The sequence below is a fragment of the Raphanus sativus genome, chromosome 6, assembly GCF_000801105.2.
Source record: "Raphanus sativus cultivar WK10039 chromosome 6, ASM80110v3, whole genome shotgun sequence".
Lineage (NCBI taxonomy): Eukaryota > Viridiplantae > Streptophyta > Magnoliopsida > Brassicales > Brassicaceae > Raphanus > Raphanus sativus.
In genome coordinates this window covers 24,108,339-24,124,951 of record NC_079516.1, presented here as the reverse complement: position 1 = coordinate 24,124,951, position 16,613 = coordinate 24,108,339, and the positions used below count along the sequence as shown (strand labels likewise).

Sequence of the window (16,613 nt, the reverse complement as noted above, 5' to 3'; positions counted from 1 at the left end):
ATCTACAATACAAAAACTAGACCAATAGGAATGTTTTATCCAGCTATTGTCTAGACCGGCATACATGATTTACAATACAAAAACTGAAGCATTTACAATACAAGTCAAATGCTTAATTTTAAAACAGTCAATTTTCATTATAATCTATCTTTTTTTGAGCAACCATTATAGTCTATCTTATTAAACATAAGTTATGACTTATTTCATATTTGATTTTTTATTTGAACTGTCAACTAGAAGAACATGAATATGATTTAGTATATAAACCGATCAAACCGTATAAACTGAATAAACCGATCAATTAAAATATAATAGTATAACTATATGTAAATTACATAATATAATTAGTAATATATATAATTTATTTTATTGATATGATCTTCATACTTGAAATGATGATCATAATAATTTAATATTTTTTCAAGTTAAAAGTTATTTTTCATTTTTATTAAATTAAACAGAACATATTTTTTACTGTTTGTTTTCAAATATGTGTGCTAATATTTAGTTAAATAATAATATTATAGATTAGTAATTTTTTTTATTTTTATTCTATAAAAATTATCAATATTATTAGCTGAATATGTTTATTAATTATTAAAATAGTAAAAGAAAAAAATAAAAGTTAGTCTATTTACTAACCAAAATAGCTGCATGTTACTATCTTAAAGCCGAGATCTAGTCATATAAAATAAATTTCACAAAATATTATAAAATATAAAAATATATATATGGTTTTTTGGTATAAAATCGAATAAACCGAAGACCGAAGGTATACAAACCGAAACAAATCAAAATAGATATGGTATTAATATGGTTCCTACTTTTTATAAACTGAAATACCTAAAAAAAAACTTGAAACCGAACCGATATCCGGATTGTACATGCCTATCTTTTATGCATAATCAAAAGTGTTGCTTTTAGGTAATCGACCGTTTGGTACATTTTTATTAGTTAGAATAATATACCTTTTGGTTTAAGCGAGTATTTTACATAACGCATGATCTTCTTTAGGATCTTTGAAGTTTCGAAAACGCCACCTTCTTGATACAGCCAAGGTTGGTCCCATTTGATTTGCTAGTTGGGAGTAATTAAGAAGTTAAATGATTAATAATTTGATAGTATCAACACCTATGCCTTCTGCTGATCTTTTCTGCAATCTACATTTATTTTTATAGATGATTTCACTAAATAACTAGTTATGATTTTAATTTTTTTTAACTAAAAGAGTTCCACCATAGATCTTCCAGGACCATAACTCATACACATTCAACATCTTATACACAAAAGAAAACAAATGAAAAAATTGGAAAATATATTATGAAACTTATTTTGTTTGATTCAACACCAATTTCACGGTGATTTTCTTACATATTTGTAAAACAATGTATCGAAAATTTACAAGAAAATGCAAAATAAAAGAAATCACTTTTTGACCATATCTAAGATTACATAAAATAAATGAAAAGAAGAGAAAAATATATATATATATATATATATATATAATCTTGAAATAATGAGAGTTGTGACAACTTGGTTGAGAGAGATTTCAGAAGAACGAAATGATAAGAAGAGATATGAAGAATATGCTAGCAGGTGAAAGGTGAGCGAGGAAGAATTTGTGTCTATTTATTGATTTCTTTTATCATCATAACTTAATGTACCATAGATTTGACCAGAAAAAAAAACTTAATATACCATAGATGAATTGATTCTTCTCAGCAAAGATGCTTCAACTGCTGAACAAATGCTAGCCCTTCGCCATCACAGTCAAGAAGAGGAAATGAAAAGGTGCAATATCAAAAGTGTGATCCGCATAAAATATTAATACTTTATCAAAGTTGGAAATTGATAGACTTCAGAGTTTCATGTGTCAATGCATTGATGGTGGCCATAATGTCGATAGTATATATGATAGACCTATAAAAAGGGGAAAGAGGATCGAATAACTATTTCAAATCTTTGTGAAAACATTGACAGGGATGACAGTATTCCTCGAAGTTGTATCCTCTAACACCATCCACAGTACCAAGGCAAAAATTCAAGAAAATGAATGAATCTCAATGTACCAGCAACGGTTGAGTTTTGCAGAAAAACAACTAGAAGATAGCTGCAATGTCTCTGATTACAACATTCACAAGAAATCCACTCTTCATCTGCTTCGTCTCTGCGGCGGTGTCAAAAACCCAAAATCAATTATTGAACATGAAGAAGAAGTAGTTCCAATGTACCAAAATTTACAAGAAACTACAAATTCAAAAGTTGTACACTTTTTGACTATATCCAAGGTTGCATAAAACAAATAAAAAATATAGAAAATATATATATAGTTTTGAAATAATGAGAGTTGTAACAACTTGGTTGCGAGAGATAAGAACGAAATGAGAAAAATTGATATGGAGGGTATGCTAGTGGATAAATACATAAGGTTCTAGTATATTATTATAACTAGGATATGACCCGCGCCTTGCGCGGGGTGAAAAAATTAATAAATTATTTTACGTACGTAATATTTTTTAAATTGTTAATATACATGTATAGTATGAATATGTAAAATATGATAAAAGTGAGACAATGATAACACGAATATATGCATTAGAGGATACAAATAACAAATATCATGTCTTATGTTGAAAAGTTGAGGATCGACATATTGGATTAAAATAAGATTACTTTATGAATTTGTATTTGTTTTAAAATATAAAAATATATCTCAAGTTTGAAATGGGTCATTCATTTGAAACTTATAAGACATAATTGTTGACATAAAATAAATGCTGAATAATATTTTTAAAAACATAAATAAGACATTAAAGTACTATTAATAATAAAGCAGAAAAGGAGCGCAAAAAAATTAAAAAAACATTAAAAAAAAGAATCGCCACTTATAGAAATTAAACTCCATTGTCTGCAATCCTATAAAGAGAACAAACAAAGGTTAGTAGTATAACTATTTACAAATTTAATTAAGAAAGGCATAGAAATTAAATATAATACCTCTTCTTGAAAGCATCGATTTCTGGAACACCGTTTGGTTCAAAAACAACTTTTGAAAATCCATCAATGTTAGTAAGCTTCTTGAAGCGACCTTGCAAAAAAATACAAAAATGTGTTATTATAGATAAAGTATATATAGGGTTGAAATATTATTTTATACAATAAGTATTAAATATTACCATCCAATTAATTTGCCAATACTGCTAGGATAAGACCTGCGCTTCCTGAATGTTTAATTCAATAAAATGAACAGTTACGTGTTTAAGTATTTGTGTGGTGTAATCCAATAATATGCTTCCTGAATGTTTAATTCAATAAAATTATGATCTTCTAAAATCCCGAAAATACTATATACATTACTCTCAATTGAGAAAACCGGTAAATTAAATTAAGATGTAAACCACTGATCTAGCATTTTAATATTGATTTTTTTATTTTTTATTATAGAATACAAATTGTGGACCAGAACCAAAAGACTTCTAGATGGTGGAATATTAATTGCATTTTCGTATTGTAAAAATTTAAACAAAAAAACGTTAACATTTTAGAAAGAGAGCGAGACACATTAACATTTACATTTTGAATAAGTCATAGTCGTAATTATAGAAATAGTTAGCTATCAATCATTAATTGGTTTCAGTTACCACTACGTTCCATAGATTAGGTCATCAAGAACAAAAATCAGTAATTATAGTCAAAATGTAATGAAAAATCATGCTGTAAATTTGTGACATACCAATGGCAATTGATGTAAATAATCTAGTAATTTAAGGATTAATGTATAGGAAGGCTGAGGTGTATTGTGAGGAAGACACCTATACAAAATGGCAACATGGTAATAATTCTACTCTTTAAAAGTTGTTTTTTTTAATTGCTCCTCTATTAATACTAAGGGGATTACAGATTAATGGCTATAAGTGAGACATTAAGTGGGAAACTGAGACTATACAGAAACTAGAGGTCATCATGAGAAAAGATGATATGCTAGCTAGAGACTTCATCATCTGTTGTAATTGTACTATTAGACAAATCGATTATCTTATAAAACTAATTTAATTACCTTTATGCTTTTTCAACACGAGTTAGACCTTCAAACTTCATTATTTCAATCACACAAGACCCAACTAATCCTACACTCAAAATATTGGATTATACTAATCAAAAGAATAAAATTATCACTTGCTCACAAAACTATTGGCGTTATAAAACATTACTAAATGGAAAAAATGGCTGTTATTGTCTCCAGACAAGTGTTAAATTAGTGCAGTCAAAAAAATAAAAACGTAACTTGTTGTTTTCAGCAAAGACTAGGTTTAGCAATTTTGTGATTCATGAAGGCAGTGATAGTAGTGCTCCTTTATTTTTGCGAAAATCCTAATATTTCTATAAATTAATGTTGTATTCTCTCGTTGAAGATCAGGCAGAGAGTATCAACTCGCTCCACCAGATTCCTATCGAAAGCTGGTAAACTCACAATGCTTAAATCGGAGTTCACTGCGATCCCAACCTACTCGATGTCCTGCTTTAAATTGCCCGTAAATTTATGTAAACATATCTAGTCAGTACTAACACGGTTCTGGGTGGGACGACTCTGATGAACAGAAGAAAATGTGTTAGGGTGTCGTGGGACAAGATGTCAAAACCTAAGGCGGAAGGAGATCTAGGCTTTAGAGATATACAATTGTTCAACCAAGCACTTCTAGCTAAGCAAGCATAGAGAATCCTAACAAACCCCGGAAGTATACTAGCAAGAATTCTATTGTGAAAATACTGTCCTAAACAACTTTTCTAAACACAGAAACATCAACTACATGCTCACACGGATGGAGAAGCATCCTACACTGAAGAGACCTTGTGAAAGAGCATCTAGGAAAAGCTATCAGTAACGGACAGACAACTAGAGTATGAAAAGACTCATGGATATCTCTAACGGTCAGATAAAACCATTTGGACCCATACTAGAAGCAGAGCTAGACTTAACAATAGTAGACCTCCTAACGGATGATATGCAACGGAACACCAAGAAAGTGAAAGAAATCCTACCTCACTTATCAGATCATGTCCTTTGCCTCAAACCGAGCAAAGCAGGAGCAGAGGATATTTTCATTTGGAAGCCAACCAGTTCAGAGGTCTACTCAACGAAGCCAGGCTACTCCATAGCGTCAATGAATAGAGGTATAAATCAAACCCCATTGTCTGAGTCTTTAGATTGGGTACGAGACGTCTGGTCCAGTGACTGCTCTCAAAAAATGAAAGTTCTCATTTGGTCCATCATCCAAAGAGTCCTCCCTTTAGGAGAGAACCTACAAAGAAGATGAATCCAAGATCAAGGTCTTTGTGTGAGATGTAAGGAAAAGGAATCAACAATGCATTTTTTCTTTGAGTATCCTTTTGCTAAATATGTTTGGAAGAAGATACTTTTACACAAAGTAGTTAGCTACACCAATAGATTTCAAAGACGCTATGGTAGCCTTTAGAAAGAGCATATTTGTACCACCCTCTGGAATCACAGGTAGCATACTTCCATGGATTTGTCGGGCCCTCTAGACAGCATGAAATAAACTGATATTTGAAAACTAACACCTAACACAAGAGGAAGTCATAGCAAAAGTATTACGCCTAACAAGAGAATGGAACTTCGCTCATTGACTAAAGAATCAAGGGCTAAACCGTTAGCTGGAAAAAACACAAGACAAGATCACCAACATGCAAGGATCCAGATCCCAATCTGTCGATCAGATGCGGCTTGGGACAAATATTCAAACAAGGTGGGATTAGCGTGGATCATCTCGGATTCAACGAACTCAACGATCAAGCAAGGAGCCACACCCCAAGTTTTCGTCAATTCTCCTATCATCGCGGAAGCTCTAGCTCTGCAACTTGGACTCATCGCAGCAGTGAATCTCGGTCTCTCAAGGATCAAGATGCTCTCTGACAACTCAACGCTCATCAGAGCAATCAACAACGACATGCATAGTAAAGAGATATTTGGAATCCTTAACGTTATCCACAAAAACTTATGTTTTCGTCGATATATCTTTCTCTTTTCTCTCTTGTCTGCAAAACCTTCAAGCCGATTGTTGGATTAAACAAACCCTAAGGGGTTCTCTCACTCTTACCCCAGTGAGTTACCTTTTAGGCCCGGGGCCATGAACCTTTCTCTTTAAGTTTTAGTATAATCTGTTTGACAAAAAAAAATCAGTGAAAATTTAATTTGTATTTCATTGGTTTATTATATTTTATATTTTTACTATATAAAATATTTTTCATATATTGAATTAATTTTTCCATTATAATATTCTAAAAATTTAACTAAAATTTTACATAAGTAAATTTTTATTAATCAAACTAAGATACTTTGTGTATTTAAACTGTCTCACCCAGTTTTTGGTTTATTTTCATGTTTTAAAATTGAAATGAACTAACCTGTTTTAAAAAAATCTAACATATATTGGTTAATATTTATTTTAATAATTATTTTAAAGAAGTTAATATGTTAGTTAGCCCATTTCTTAAATCTTTAATTTACTTAAATCCAAAATATGAATCCTAAAACTATACAATACGATCATATGTGAGTCTTTATATTGAAATATAAGTTTTTTTTACAAGATATAGTTACAAAAAATAAATTATACATTTAATATTTTTAAAAGATAACAAAATAAAAATTGTTACTCTCTTTTTGGATTACGGATCCAAATATCCATTAAAAATACAACACTTATATAAGCCATTGATCAATTTTAGCCAATTTAGGATTTGTTATATATTGATATTTATTTATTTTGGGAATAATTTCTTTGAATCTTCCATTGTAATTCACTAGATCTTAGGAAAATATTTTTTCATAAGATTTGATATTTAAATGTGTGACCAATTTTAGTATAACTAAATTAACTGTAATTATACATAATAATCTAAATAAAAATGTAATGACACTAATTATAAATAATACAATGATTAAATGTTAGTTATAGTTTCAAACCATATATTTCCATTTTAATAAAATGCACTTTAGATTTGTTATTTTAGTGGAAACACAGATTTTTGCATATACTAGAATTAAATTTTGGAAACAGATACAAATTTATTAAAAATTTAATAAGCTTTAATATCTACAATGTCTATAATCTATACTAAACATAATGCATTTCATTCTAGGTATGTATTTCTATATAAAATGTTGAACTCTACTCTATTGTTTTTGCAGTTTACTTACATAATGTCAATATATATTGTATTTGAGACTACTTTCTAATTTAGATTTTGGTATTTTCATTTACAGTTAGATTCCTAAAATTTATGAAAAACATTAAATATGATATTATATACTATATTTGAGTAAATATAATATGTTGCTTTGAAACTATTCACTTCTTTAAGAGATACAAATCTATTTTTAGTTCATACATATTAAATGCAATTAAAAATTGTATATTATAATATTACAAAGTTCAATCAATTATTAGTTTATGACTAGCACAATAAATGTTAATAAGAGCAATAAACAAAATTACTAAATATGAAACATTTTTGTTCTACAGAGAATAGTATAAATATACATAATAGTACAAAATTTATATTTTATAACAGTAGAATAATCTTTATTCATTCTCGCTTGTTATTACATCATCTCTTGGGTCACAAGAAGACTCTTCATCAAGTATATAAGGTATCAATTTGGAGATTTCACAATTCTGGTTTGATGCATTTGTATTATTATTATTATTTTTTTTGGAAGCTTGGAAAAGTTTGAAGGATAATTCTGGATTAGTTTTCAATACTGCATCATGTCTAGTCTTTGCTTGTTCTCCGTATCTCTGTCGTTTCCTTGTGTTTTGGTTTGTATGGAATAGTTTTGATATTCAAAAATATGTTTTGTTTTTCTATGTAACTTTAGGTTTCAACCGGTTCTAGAAAATTATTCCTCCAGATTTGAGTTTGAGTTCGTTTATGAGATGAAGGCAATTAGAGGGTGGCGTCTAGGCAGAAAAAGTTATATGCCTGGTTCTCGCCACCGTACAGAGAAGTCAGTATGGATCATCGCAGTGGTTTCGTTGATAACAATGTTTGTAATTGGTGCTTACATGTTCCCTCATCACAGCAAAGCTGCTTGTTATATACTTTCGTCTAAATGTTGTAAGGGGCTCACTGATTGGATTCCAACCTCGCCGGAGTTTTCTTATGACGAGATCACAACTCGTGTAGTGATTAGGGAAGTCTTAAACTCCCCTCGTATTATAAAAGAGACTTCTAAGATTGCATTTATGTTCTTAACTCCGGGTACATTGCCTTTTGAAAAGTTGTGGGATCTCTTTTTCCGGGTAAGCTAATCTCTTCCCTGCATATTGTGTTAGGTTTCTTATAGTAGTACTTATGGTAGGAAGTGTTGAGATCTCACGTCAAAAGTTTAAAAGGACTAACACTAATATAGAAAACTATTTGGTTCATTCAGTTACTATCAATTAGTTTAAAGTTAGATATGATGATCATGAAATTTAATTTGGTATTAGAGTTTTGTTTGTTTGCTGATCCTAATTACGTATCAAAAAAGTTCTATTATCAGCTACAAGTGGGATCTGATTCAAGATAGACTAATGAGAGTCATCATCTTGAGACGATTACTATTTTTAATTGAAATCCTAGAAAATTTAAAAGAATTACAGTGAACTCTTTCAAGTAGTGTTTGTCTAGAATAATACATCACATTTAGGCCTTACGAACACTTGCAGTTATTTTGTGTCTCTGCGTTTATTTGAGGCCTAACAGGGTCATGAAGGGAAGTTCTCTGTGTTTATCCATGCATCAAAGGATACGCCGATTCACACCAGTCGTTACTTTGTTAACCGTGAAATTCCAAGTGATGAGGTCTGTCTCTGATGTCTATATCTGTGGATATCATGTCATCTCTCTCTGGTTTGGAATGACTTATCATGAACTCCTCTAGCTTTTGTATTAATTTTCATGTGGTACCAGGAATCATATACAATATACTTTATAAATTAAAAATTCATAAATTGATAAATAAAATAAATTAATAAAAATTTAATTTCAATTTGGACCAATATAAATGTAATATAATTTGATAAAAATAAAATAAAATTTCTCAAAATCTTAAGTATATATATGGTCTCGTTAAAATTACAAATTCATAATTAGATTATATAATATATATAAAATTTTATATAATCATAAAAAATAAGGTAATTTTTAATCTTTTTTTAATTAATGAAATTCATCACTACCTTTTATTTTTATTTCAGTATTTGTGTTAATTTCTTGAAATATATCTAAATACACATTTATGTTCGATGATACATATTTTCAATATATATAAATAATCTAATAATAGATAAATTTTAAAACTGTAAGATTAGTGAATATATAATATCGTAAAATCAATTCTCATCTTTTTAATATAAATATTTACAAATTGATAACTATATAAATAATAAAATATTATAGTTATAAGTCTAAAAGTTTTCTAGGATACAATAACTCTATAAATTGATCAATCATTGATTTTTTTACTATATGTTTCCTGAAGGTGGTCTGGGGTACAATATCAATGATCGACGCTGAGAAGCGTTTGCTGGCCCGTGCTCTTAGAGATCCTCGAAATCAGCAATTCGTTTTACTCTCTGATAGGTAATCTCATTGAATTTTATTTCTCTTCTTACTGATTATTCTGAGGTTGCACTAAGTAACCGACTTGAAAGTGTTTCTTGCTATTGCAGTTGTGTGCCACTCCAAAGTTTTGAATACATGTACAACTATATGATGTACATCAATGTCAGCTATGTTGACTGGTAAAGTCATTTGTTCAAGTTGTAATATCAGAACTGTATCCGGCATCTCTATACTAATATATAATTTTCACTTACTCTTCAGCTTTTACGATCCTGGTCGACATGGAACCGGCAGGCATACGTATCACATGTTGCCCGAAATTCCAAAGGAAGATTTTAGAAAGGGTTCACAGGTAATAACTATGTTTCAAGTACTCAAAATACATGCAAGATCACTAAATTACAAAGACTTGTATATTACCAGAAAAAACGAATTACTTGAATATTTATTTATTAGCCGAAATATCTGAGATAATATAACTATGCTTTTTTTTTGAGCGATCTGAATTAACAAATATTTTATTCAAAAACTCTAAATTATTTATCCAAAACAAGATATTTTATCTGAATTATTTAAAATTATTAAAAAACAAATCGAATTGGACTCAAAATCTTTTCGAGTATCAGCTGATTTCCAATTTTATTATTCAAACCAAAAGAATCAAAAATCATAAATACTCGAACGGTTCAGGTATCAAATATACACCAAATGGTGACCAAGGGAATGTGTGGAAATAACTAATTCCTTAGCATTCTTTACAATTTACACCATTTACAAGGAATATTTGTTACCTATGATTCCTTAACATTCCTTAAGATTTATGGAATAAAAGACTACAATTATTCCTTATGAAATTAGAAGAGGAATGAATTTTCTTTTATTTTATTCCTTTTTCATTCCATTTTTCCTATTCTTTTTGTGGTTACCAGTGAGAGCAATCAAAAACCGGGAAAAAAACAACCCCAACTGTACACCCAGGACTAACTAAAATCATCAGTTTTACACATTATATCTGCAAAATTTTGAGAAGCACCTTTAACTCATAGAGAGTTTTTCAACAATCTGTGTAGTGGTTTTCCATGAAGCGTCAGCATGCAGTTATAACTGCGGCAGACAGTCTATACTACTCAAAATTCCGGGACTACTGTGGGGTGAGTAACGACCCTACCTTCAAAATAGATGTTTCTTACTTTCTTTTGTCGATTATATATATGTAGTGGTTATTAGCCAAAGTAATAGGAAGCGTCTTATTTTTTTTTTTCAGCCAGGTGTAGAGGGTAACAAGTACTGCATTGCGGATGAACATTACCTGCCAACGCTCTTCCATGTAAGAATATGTTCCGACTCTTTAGCTAAAAAAGAAAATGTTCCATTCTTTTGTATTTTATTTATCTATAATATATCCATTGGTGTAATAAATCTCTCACATCAGATGCTTGATCCTGGTGGCATTGCTAACTGGACTCTGACATATGTTGATTGGTCTGAGAAAAAGTGGCATCCAAAAACATACATGCCCGAAGACATCACACACGAGTTACTCAAGAACCTCATGGTATTAACACTAAACTAAAACTGCTAATGATTAGTCTCTTAAAAATATTCACTGACTACCTTATGATTCATTTGCAGTCCATTGACGCAGTTTCACACGTTACAAGTGAGAAAGCGGTAAAAGATTTAAAACCAATCAATCTCCACTTATAATCAGCTATAAATTTAACATTAGACGAGATTATAGTACTCTCTTTTTTTTGGTGTCTGAAAACACAGGGTGTAGTAACATGGACGCAATGCATGTGGAATGGAATCAAAAGACCTTGCTATCTCTTTGGAAGGAAGTTCCATGCAGATACTCTTGATAAACTTATCGACCTTTTCTCAAACTACACAACCATACTGCATAAACCTCACTAGAAGATGTAACTCGTTTCAAAGTTGTTTAAAGAGCAGATAATATTGTTGTGATTTTGAGAAGTGTTTGAAGTGTTTTCATTTGATTTTATTTCACTGGCTCCAAAAGTGTAGTTCTATATTAATTATACAAATTGCTATTAAGCAATTTTCATTTCTCTGACAGAACTCTCTAGAACTACATTCTTATTACAAAAAATAATATTACAAACACAACAACATTTGTTCATCAGCGCTTATGTCCAAGAGCCACCACAGGAATCCTCACTTTATGCCCTCTGCTACCTTTCAACTTCACCTCTCCAAAGCTGTACACTCCAGAAATCGATCTCACTGTCAGAGTGACAGAGAAACTTCTAGAAGCGCCAGGTCTAAGAGTCATTGCTGGAGGGTTCACTTCAATGGCTATAGAAGGCTGCATCCTAGCTGTTATTGTGTATGTTTCTTCCACCTCGGCCACATTCGTCACTCTTCTTATAACGGTCTGTGTCCCCACAAGGTGAGAAATGGCGATAGATGCTGCATTGAAGTTTGATGGATGTTTCATCTCATAGTTGCAAGGCGTGTTGGTGTAGTTTCTTATCTCATGTGCATCAATCCCTGGCGTTGTGCACAAGAATCCTAGATAGTCCTCATAACCTACAAGAGAATATCCATCAGAGATCTTTGTACATCATTGATGAAAAAAAAAAACAGAGGAACAATTACCTGCATCAAAGACAAGACCAGGATCCAAAGCAGCACTTGGATTGACATGACCGCTTCCGTAGTCAAAAGGAGTGGCTTTAACAAGCGTTACAGCTTCAGTATCTGAATACTGCTGTGCCTGGAGAAGCCTTCCGGCTCTATCCATGACTTTTGAGGTTGTCATCAAAGCTGATTTGATAGCAGCTGGACTCCATTGAGGATGCTTCTGCTTCACAAGTGCAGCTATCCCAGCTATGTGTGGTGCAGCCATGCTTGTTCCTGATATCAAAGCAAATCCTTCACCTGCTCAAGAGTAAGAAACTTTAGTTTTGTTTCAAAATAATCTTCACGAGTTAGGTTCAGTACTTGCCAACATAATTAGCCTCGTCTGTTCCATTTGGACACCAAGCAGCCCATATTAGATAACCGGGTGCAAGAATATCCGGTTTAAGAAGATCAGCATCTTGAAAGCTGAAATCTTTTGTATTGGGTCCTCTTGCTGAGAACAATGCCACTTGAGGTGATGATTTGTGAAGAACAGGTGCTAAACCATCTCCTATACTTCCCTCTGCTTTAAAGCTTTTAACTCTTCCTGTCCAATCTCTTGTTGTGCTGACGTTGTAGTAATCAATCAAGTCCTATGTATGCATAATACAGAGTTTCAGATTTTGAGAACATTAGAGTAAGTGAAAACATCCAAACTCTCACTACCATTGACTTAGACACATCTGTAATCAAGATTCCTGGAACAGCAGAAGGAACAGGATCAAACTTAGTTCCTGGAGAAACGTTTTCAACAACAAGAACAAAGCCAGCAGCTCCTAGATGCTTCACGGTTTCAACAACTTTCTTGATGGAAGCTGTACCAACAACGAAGTTGAAAGAATATCCACAGAGAAGAATCTTTCCTTCAACAAGTTTCTTGTTAAAGACTTCTGGTCTCTGGCAATCAGATGGGTTATACTTGGACACAGATGAGTCAAGCAGAACATCATTTGCAGAAACCAAAGTGTACATCCTGTGAGGCCGAGTTGATGCTGCAGAAGAACGCATAACAAATTCATCAAAGCATAAAACTTGGAATGTAAAATAACATTATTTTTATACTATCTTACGTGATAATCCCATTCCAGCCAGTATTTTTCCATTTCCAAGGGTGAGATGATTCTTGTATCTACGATCATCAATTGCAGCTGCGACAGTCATTATCCAAGGGCTATAAGAAACCAAAGTCTTTGGAAATGGGCCTCCGTTTCCAGCAGCTTGAGCAACGAAGACACCAGCTTTCACGGCTCCAAGAAGTGTAGCATCAAATGGATTCAAGAACGTTGTCTTGGTAGTTGTTGGAGGACTGTTGGGACCAACAGAGAGGCTCAGGATATCAACTCCATCATGAACAGCCTGCTCATTAACATCTCTAATTAATATCAACTAAGGCATTGTCCATAGAAATCAGCTGCTAAATCATTTACCCTAACTACTAATCGACATTGAAAGTAAGCTATGTTCCTTTCTAAATTGTGCTATGTTTTAACTCTTACCTGATCAATAGCAGCAACTACATCAGCAACAAAGCCTCCAAAAAGCCGGTAAAGAGCCTTGTAAACAGCAATCCTGGAACAAAATCTAGCTTTTTTGGCCTATGAAGGAAAAGAAAAATAAAGTTTCATTTTGGACTATCTATCCACCTACCTTGCACGTGGAGCCATTCCACTTGCATTTCCAAATTCATAACCGTGCATTCTCAATGGAATACCGTTATTCCCAGCTGCTATAGCTGCTGTATGACTACAAGAGTAGTAAGAAATAAGAATCAGATTTTCTTAGTACAGTGAAAGGATCCTAACTGCAATATGAGACTATAAGAACATAGAGACGAACCTTCCATGCCCATCACCATCCATTGGAGATGCATAGTCTATATTTGGGTTAAATGCACCAGCCGCTTTAGCAGCTTCAGCGAAATGTTGAGCTCCAACAATCTTCCTGTTGCAGAAGCTCTTCTTTGTATGAGGATCTTCTTCACATTTCCCTTTGTAATGAGGAAGAGGGCCATAAGGTAATCTATGGTGAGAGGCAAAACTGGGGTGGTGCGGATAAATCCCAGAGTCAACAAAACCTATAACTATATCTTCTCCTGCTCTTTCCCAACCACCACCTGTTGGCCAAACATCTGTTGGAAGTCCCAGAAACTCTGGTGTGTGTGTGGTGAGTCTCCTCACTTTCCAGTCTTTGTTTACAGATTTGACTCCAGGGGTGCGACGTAGTGTTTCTGCCTAACCAAATATAGTGTATAAGTGTAAGAGAATAGGTAGAGATGATCTCAAAATATTCTGTTTTTTTACCTGCTCAGGAGAAACATGAACTGCAAATCCATTTATAAGGTGTTTGTAGCTGTAGAGCTTTTTGTATGATCCTTCTTCAAAGAGCATTCCAAGAATCATATCGTGCTTCCTCTCTAAGTGACGAGCATACGATGTCACCAATTCACTGGAAAGAAGTAACAGAGCAAGCAATGTATAGACAGTTCTTTACCTATCTAGATGTTGGTATTACTGCAATTGGAGAAGAGAAACTATCTGTAAGTACCTTGATGTATCAATCTTCTCATCAGATTCAACAGCAGTTGCTTCATAACCATTTTCTCCACCTTTGTAACTTATGATTGGCTCTCCTTCCATGGTCACGATGTAAACCTCCGCTGTCACAGTGACAAGAAGTGCGGAAACGGCAAAAATTACCAACCAGATATCCATATTGGCTCGCACAAATGAAGCTCTGGCTTTACTTCTTCTGTGGATTCAACAGCAGCATCAAAAATCAAATGAATGCGTTAGCATCCTGAGTCCAATACCACTATCAATAGAAACTATGACTTCACTAGTCAAACCACATAAATATTCAATTAAAAATACACTAATCATCTAATTCATACCATCTTTTCAGAGAGATAAGGACATAGATTTGTTCTAAAAGGACCAATCTTTCAAACAAGATACAGACAAACACATAATCAAGCTACTGAAAATCCAAAAGAACTGAGAGAAAACCACCAAATAAGAAAAACAAGGAAGAGACTAAACAAGGAACATTAACATATTAAACCAGCCAAAGAAAAAGAAAACATTGAACCACAGGTTGAAGACAAAGAACATACAGTGGCTTGCTCCAGAGAAGTTTGCCTAAAAATATTAACCAGCAAAGAAAGTTCAGCTCTATCTTATACCATTTATATAAGAAGAAACCGAAAAGAGTAAGTAGAGTATAACAACTATTGCTCTTCAATGAATGTGACAAAACAAAGAAGAAAGAATCTTTAAACTCTTAAGCCTACATTTTTTATAAGATCAAAATATCAAAGAATAACCTACTTTCACAAACCATCCAAGCAAAGAATAAACATCACTGAAAAAAATGTATATATTTATAAACTGTAGCTTGAAGAGAGTAAAAATCCAAAAAAGAAAAATAATGTGTACTACCAACTTACATTTGCTTCACGAGACGAAACAGAGCAAACCAACAAAAACAGACACAAAAGTAGCTTTTTTCGACGAAAAGGGTCGGGTCACGATCGAAAAATCAAATGGAAAGATTACAACTTTAGTCACTAACTACATATTTAGCAGGAAAGAAACCCAGATCTTTAATGGAGTGGTTTTGATTCTGGGTTTCTTTGTTGAAGACTAGAGAGATCTAGCAAATGAGAGAGATAAAAGGAACACGTGAGGTTAGTAAAAAAGATTTTTTTACTGTGAGTTAGTGATGAATGGAGTGTGTGTTGAGTGGGTAGAAATGGAGAAGAAAAAAAGGTCGTTAGGGTTAATAATGTTTCAAAGGATATTGTTATTTTACACATGTTTACTATGCTATTACAAATTATACAAACATTAATAATTTTAAATGTTGATGGTTCTACCTATTCGACATTAAATCACTTTATAAAAATCAATTTTTACTTATTTTATATCAAAAATTCTTATAAAGTTTTTTATTTATCTGATAATATGTATAGTATTTTGAAGACTTAAATTTTGATTATTTTAGAATTCAAACATCAAGGAAATTTAGATATGAGATATAAATGGGAGATAAATGTTTTAGGAACCACATTGGTGTTTCAGAAAACTGATGATCCACAATTTATTCTCATGTAATTTTTTTTACAGTTAAAATTGTTTTTTAATCTGGTTGAATTTAGAAGAGTTGCAAGCCCACATGTTAATTTTTTTTCTAAAGCATTAAATAGATAAAGCAAAAACACTATTTTTCCCATTCAGCTCTTTTCCACTTTTTTTTACTCCATATTTTACTCCCACTAAGAGCATCTCCAAGAGCAACCTTATAACTTCAAATATAAGGTTTTGTGTGCTCCAAGAGAA

The 16,613-nt window shown here is 32.3% G+C and overlaps 1 protein-coding gene and 1 pseudogene across 4 annotated transcripts; one reads left to right on the top strand and one right to left on the bottom strand.

Moving 5' to 3' along the window:
- Positions 1–7,958: 7,958 nt before the first annotated feature.
- On the top strand, positions 7,959–11,556 carry LOC108808146 (glycosyltransferase BC10-like; annotated as a pseudogene).
- Positions 11,557–11,608: 52 nt separating this feature from the next.
- On the bottom strand, positions 11,609–15,921 carry LOC108813656 (subtilisin-like protease SBT2.5). Of its 4 annotated transcripts, none has more exons than XM_018586280.2 (11): positions 15,722–15,921; positions 14,821–15,024; positions 14,577–14,721; positions 14,113–14,507; positions 13,924–14,019; positions 13,773–13,845; positions 13,347–13,632; positions 12,943–13,268; positions 12,602–12,869; positions 12,253–12,534; positions 11,609–12,183 (listed from the first exon to the last, which is right to left on the bottom strand). In XM_018586280.2, exons 2-11 carry the CDS (start codon positions 14,985–14,987, stop codon positions 11,774–11,776), a joined length of 2,448 nt encoding a protein of 815 aa, XP_018441782.1. In that variant the 5' UTR covers positions 14,988–15,024; positions 15,722–15,921; the 3' UTR covers positions 11,609–11,773. The 4 variants fall into 4 exon arrangements, with proteins under 4 accessions (XP_018441782.1, XP_056845290.1, XP_018441783.1 ...); XM_056989310.1 differs by having other exon boundaries at positions 14,821–15,021; XM_018586281.2 differs by lacking the exon at positions 15,722–15,921 and adding an exon at positions 15,603–15,672.
- Between the last annotated feature and the right edge of the window lie 692 nt (positions 15,922–16,613).

Excerpts from the sequence above, each read along its gene's own strand:
- LOC108813656 (XM_018586280.2), bottom strand. The coding sequence starts at position 14,987 with ATGGATATCTGGTTGGTAATTTTTGCCGTTTCCGCACTTCTTGTCACT. Across the intron at positions 14,020-14,112 it reads GATGGTGATGGGCATGGAAG|TCATACAGCAGCTATAGCAG; the intron begins GTTCGTCTCTAT and ends CTACTCTTGTAG. Across the intron at positions 12,535-12,601 it reads AGACGAGGCTAATTATGTTG|GTGAAGGATTTGCTTTGATA; the intron begins GCAAGTACTGAA and ends ACTCTTGAGCAG.